This window comes from Arachis ipaensis, chromosome B01, assembly GCF_000816755.2.
Source record: "Arachis ipaensis cultivar K30076 chromosome B01, Araip1.1, whole genome shotgun sequence".
Classification (NCBI taxonomy): Eukaryota; Viridiplantae; Streptophyta; class Magnoliopsida; order Fabales; family Fabaceae; genus Arachis; species Arachis ipaensis.
This window is the reverse complement of record NC_029785.2, coordinates 107,486,313-107,492,363: the sequence shown is the minus strand read 5'-3', so window position 1 is coordinate 107,492,363 and position 6,051 is coordinate 107,486,313. Positions and strand designations below refer to the sequence as shown.

The window sequence follows — 6,051 nt, the reverse complement described above, 5'->3', positions numbered from 1 at the left end:
CCCAATAATAATCCCTATGCAAATACTTTTAATCAGGGATGGAGGAATCACCCTAACTTTGGATGGAGAGAGTAGTCACAGAAGCCCCAACAAAACTTCAATAACAACCAGTGTAGCTCCAATCAGAATAGGTTTAACAACCAATAGTTTCAACCCTCTCAGCAGTAACAAGGACCCTCTCAGAGCCAAGATACTCCTGACTTAACCACACTAGTTGCTGAACTTTCCAAGACTACTCACAGCTTTATGCAAGAGACGAGAGCTTCAATTCAGAACTTGGAAGTACAAGTGGGTCAATTTAGCAAGAGGATACCTGAGAGACCTCCTAAAACTCTTCCTGGTGACACAGAGGTAAATCCAAGAGAAAAGTGCAAGGCCCTCACCATGGTCAAAGAGTCCGAGCCTAAGGAGGTGCATGTTGCTGAGGAATTGAAGGAAGAAAAGGCTCAAGAAAAGGCTAGAAGCACATTGTTACATTCCCCATTGGTGGCACAGGAGCCTGAAGTACCACACACTCAAAAGCTTCAAGAGGAGACCAAGGATGACCATTTCACTCAGTTCTTGGAAAGCTTTAAAAAGTTGCACATCAATATTCCTTTTGCTGAGGTGATGGAGAAGATGCCTTCCTATATGGCATTCATGAAAGGCTTACTCTCTGATAAGAAGGCCTTGAAAGGTGATGAAACTGTGGTCTTGACCAAGGAGTGCAGTGCACTGATTCAGAGAAAGTTACCCAAGAAGATGCCTGATCCAGGAAGCTTCCTGATTCCTTGTACCTTTGGGACTATTACTTTTGAGAAAGCACTGTGTGATCTTGGTTCAAGCATAAATCTGATACCTCTGTCTGCAATGAAGAAGCTGGGAATCCAAGAAGCACAAGCAACAAGGATAACCCTACAAACGGCTGACAACTCTCTGAGGCAGGCATTTGGGCTAGTGGAGAATGTACTGGTCCAGGTTGGAGAGCTATTCCTCCCCGCAGATTTTGTGATACTTGACATGGGAGAAAATACAGATGACTCAATCATCCTAGGAAGGCCATTCCTAGCCACTGGAAGAGCCATAATTAATGTTGAGAGAGGTGAAATGGTGCTGAGGTTACATGAGGACTACATGGTTTTCAAGGTTTTTAAACCTCCACCACTCTCTAACAAAGGAGATACTTGCATGCAGAGTCCATTACACAAGTATCCTCCTTTGGTGGGAACCAATACTATTTTCCCTGACATCAAACCTAAGTTTGGTGTTGGGTGTGCTTTGTCCACCAAGGAGGAAGGCCCCAAGAAGAAGTTATCTAAGGGCTGGAGGAATAAGAAGATTCCTAGTGAGGACTTCTCACTTGGCATGAAGGTGGTGTTTACTAAAAGTTCAGTCATACCACATACTGTGAACAGGATCCTGTCCTTTAAGCATGTTGAGCTAATCCATGATAGCACAGGAAAGAAGTTCACAATGAGGGGTGAAGACTTGAGCCCCTATGATCCTCCTCCCTGTAGAAGCTGATCGTCAAGCTAATGACGGTAAAGAAGCGCTTGTTGGGAAGCAACCAAGCCATAAGTATCCTTTAGTATTTCCATTTTATTTCTGTTTTGATTTTAGTTTTAATTTCGTTCGGTTTTTGATTTTTATTTTTATAGTTTTTCTAGGTTTTCTAATGTTTGTGATCATGTGCAATGCTTAAAACAGGGGCAGGAAGACTTAGACAGAAGAACAAAATGCCCTGGAGCAAGAAAGCTTGGGCACTAAACGCCAGGGAGGGCGTTTAGTGCCAGAGAGGGAGTCATGGAGTGGGTGTTTAATGCCCACAAGGGGGGTTTCTTCACCAATTTTCACTCCCATTTGGGCATTTAACGTCCATAATGGGTGTTTAACGCCAATATGAAAAAAAGTCCTTTGCTGGCGCAAAACGCCAGAGTCGGCGTTTAGCATCCAGTGTTCTGTTTCGAGAATGAAGAAAGGTTTTGGCCAATAGTTAAACTCCAATCCCCAACACCTTAACCAATTCAAACCTATTCCTTCTCTCTCCTCCTTACCCACTTTTTCATCCACATTCATTCATCCCATCAATTATCAAATCCCTTGATTCTCTCAAACTCACCTCCCAGTCCAGCCAATCCACTCTCATCTATCCCATCAATCTCTCCTCCTAACAACCCAAAATTCAAATTCAATTTTCCTCCACCAAAATCTCATGACCAAACCCTCCCACTTCTCCATCTATAAATACCCCACTCCTCTTTCGCTTTTACCACACCTCCAATTACTCTCTTCCTTTCCACTCTTCCCCTCTATACTCTTCCCATTTCCTTTCCCCTCTCTTAACCAAGGCCGAAGCCCCCTCCTCCATTTTTCTCTATCTCTTTTATTTTTATTTTTTTCTCTCCTTATTTTCTATTTTTACTTTGCTCAGGAACGAGCAAACCTTTTAAGTTTGGTGTTGGGCATTCTGCATATCATGGATTTCAGCCCCAAGAATGTGAGGGTGGCGCTGCAGTTACCACAATTACGAGAGGACCTTTATTGTCAACACTGACCAGAGGTTGGATCAGATTCTTGCAGATATTTGCCTCCCCAGAGCTCAGTGAAAGAGGGATTCTAGAGTTCAGCCATACCAGTTGGGTAGGCATGACCTCAAGCCAGTTGCTCGAGGATGGTTGGAGTTCATCCAACGCTCTATTATCCCTACGAGTAACCGTTCTGAGGTTACAGTTGACCGAGCTGTGATGATTCATTATATCATGCTCGGCAATGAGGTGGAGGTGCATGAGGTGATCCCTCAGGAGTTCTACAGGATAACTGATAAACCCATATTTCATGAGTTCTTTTGTGCTTAATTAGAGTGATTTATTCAACTCTTCACCTACTTATTCACATTAATTGCATGGTTTTACTTTCCCTTCCTTATTATGTCATATTGTGAAAAAAAATGTTTCCTAAGCTTTAAAAAAATTAATTATTTTAATTACCTTTATTTCCATTCGATGCCGTGATTAGTGTGTTGAGTAGCTTCAGATTCCCTAACGCTGAATGACTTAAAGGATGAAAAAAGAAAACATACAAAAATGGAAGGAGAAGGCAAAACGGAGCTTTAAGGAAACTGGTATCCACGCGATCGCATGGACGACGCGATCGCGTGCCAAAAGCAAAGAAGCAGCGACGCGGCCGCATGACTGACGCGACCGCGCGCCTTGAGTAGAATACCCACGACGCGGACGCGTGACTGACGCGACCGCGTGGAAAGGAAAAGCTCCAGATGACACGACCACGTGACCCACGTAGATGCGTGACAGAGGCCACATATCAGAATTTTCAGAATACGCCCCCAGCAATTTCTGAAGCCCTTTTTGGTCCAGATCCAAGTACAGAAAGCATATTTAGTCCCTTGACTTACCTTTGCTTCATAGGTTAACTAAGTGGAATTAAGATACAACTTTCATTATTGTTGAGAGGGATAACTAAGTTGGACTTCTAATTTCCCTTATCTTGTCAAAAGTTGTTTTACAGTTATTATTTATTTTTAATTGCCATTTAATTCACTCGTCATTTAAATTACTTTCTTCTCACCTTCTAAACCCCGATTACAACCTTTATAACCAATAATAAGAACACACTTCCTCGCAGTTCCTTGAGAAGACGACCCGAGGTTTGAATACTCGGTTAACAATTTTTAAGGGGTTTGTTACTTGTGACACCCAAAACGTTTGTACGAAAGGGATTTTTGTCGGTTTAGAGACTATATCTACAACGCGACTGTTTTTATGACATTCTTTACTGGCAGAAATCACGATCGTCAAAATAGCGCCATTGCCGGGAACTGCTAAACGTGTGCCTTATTATTGGTTATTGTAAATATTTTTCTTTTGCTTGTTTATTTATTTTTGTTTTTCCATTTTATCTTTATTTGCTACTATGAACTCTNNNCAGGAATGTGCATCAAGGTCAGACCAATCAAGGATGGATGGAACCAAGAGGATATAATCAACCCTTTTGGCAGCAACACCCTCCAAGATATCCTGGACAAAGACCATTCTACCATGCATACCCAGCTGAAAGACATGGTGGACAACCTTGTAACTACCAACAAGCCCCACCCCGTGCATATGAACCACCACACACACAAGCTTCTCTTCACCATTCGCCATCATATGATCCTTCCTTACCCCAATACCAATCCAATCGTTCCCAATCATCACCACTTTCCTTTGTATCATGTCCAAGTCCGGCAAACCGCGAAGCAGAGGATCGCCTAAAAGAAACAGTAATTAAATTTCAAACAACCATTTAACAACTGGAGCAAGCACTAATTCAATGGGCCACTAGGCGCTCAAATATACAAGGATCAACCACAGCTCCATGTGGACAGCCCGATGAAGAGCGTAGCATGAAAGAAATACTAGAGACTCCAGTGGACAAGACAGAGAATGAATTCGTACTAGAACAAGTGGAAGAAGCTGTCATTGTTCAAGAAGAAGAGTTGGTTGAAGATCTAGGAGATGCTGAACTTCCTTGGGAATCCAGAATTGAGGAAAACTCCGTCCAAGATGATACAATTGATGCTAAGGAGAATACCGTACAATCTCTAAGGCAAGTCGTTTACGAAGAATCAGACGGAATAATCCAAGAAGCAAATTTCCTTGATGATGATAGTCACAAGTCTAGCTCTCCTAGTGATGAACTTGCGTCCGCAAGTGAATTCTCTGAGATCGAAGAATTTTCTCCAAGTGAATATGAAGATGATGCAGAGGTAGATTTCTCTCAACCTCCAATCTATGACTCGAGTGATGAGGAAGACATAGAAGACTTTGATCAGGATACAGATACAATTGAAGATCTTTGCAAGGAAGTGGAAGAATTCACAGAAGAGCACAAGGAAACGGAACCTGCAGAACCACCAAAAACACCTATCCCAAGGCCATTACCACCTAATACAAGCTTCAAGTGGGTACAATCCTTAACTTATAATTTTACTTATTCACTTGAATATGGTTTGCTTGAAACAGATGGCCAACTTAGAGCTCTTTGCGGCTTTAAGAGTAAGAGGGAATTGGCTCGTACTCAGAACTGGTGCACCAAGTTCAATAAGGTTCCACGCTTCACCTCGAAGTACACGGATTGGTATCATGCTCAATTGCATGGATCACGGAGAACGTTTGGTCACCACGGTGAGATTCTACTTTTTAACCCGCCCGAATGGAAACTTACAAATCAAAACGGAGGCGGATCTAAAAACACAGCTTGGGATCATGGATTATATTCTGACATTCGTCATCCTGGGAGGCTGAATATCTGTTTGAAGCTGCTCAGAAGCTTTACATGCCTAGTTTGGGACCCCGGAGGCTATTGGCATTCCAAGTACTGGTGGAAATTTTTGGACGAATTTAAACATAAGCCACCATAACAGGATACTCTTCCAATGTCCAACTTAAGGACTTTAACAAAAAGTGCTAGGTGGAAGACAACCCATCATGGTATGGTCGCTTCTTTCTCAATCTATTTCTTGTTTATTATTTTCAATTTACCTTTTCATTTTTAACATTAACCTGGAATCATGCATAGCATTCATGTTAATCACTGCATCCTGCATTTTTCAGTTAAAAAAAAAAAGGTTGCACGACGCGACCGCATGCCCTATGCGATCGCGTCATATCGCGAAAAACACCACCCTTGCGAACGTGTGACCCACGCGGCCGTGTGATATATATATCGGCGTAAGGATCCAACGAACAGAAAGTTGGGCTGGAATCGTGCGGCTCTTGTGCGTTTCGCACAAATTGGCCCACGCGATCGCATGCCCCATGCGATCGCGTCACTTACCCAATACCAATCCCACGTGACCGCGTGAGCGACACGATCGCGTCGCATGGATTGCATATCACCCCAAAAGGAGACAGAGAGTTGCGCCGAAACGGTGCTGGAGTCGTGCGTTCAGCACGAATTCCAGCGACGCGATCGCACGACCCACGCGATCGCGTCTCCCCCATTTTCACCCCAACCACGCGACCGCGTGCCCCACGCGGCCGCGTGGATTCGAAAATATAACCCCCCAGCCCG

At 43.4% G+C, this 6,051-nt stretch overlaps 1 protein-coding gene across 1 annotated transcript in view; it reads left to right on the top strand.

Moving 5' to 3' along the window:
* Window positions 247-6,051, top strand: part of LOC107611032 — a 12,389-nt gene continuing 6,584 nt past the window's right edge. Inside the window, exon 1 of the mRNA XM_016313002.1 lies at window positions 247-1,125. Coding sequence (XP_016168488.1) covers window positions 247-1,125 — 879 coding nt within the window. The remainder of the gene's footprint in view (window positions 1,126-6,051) is intronic.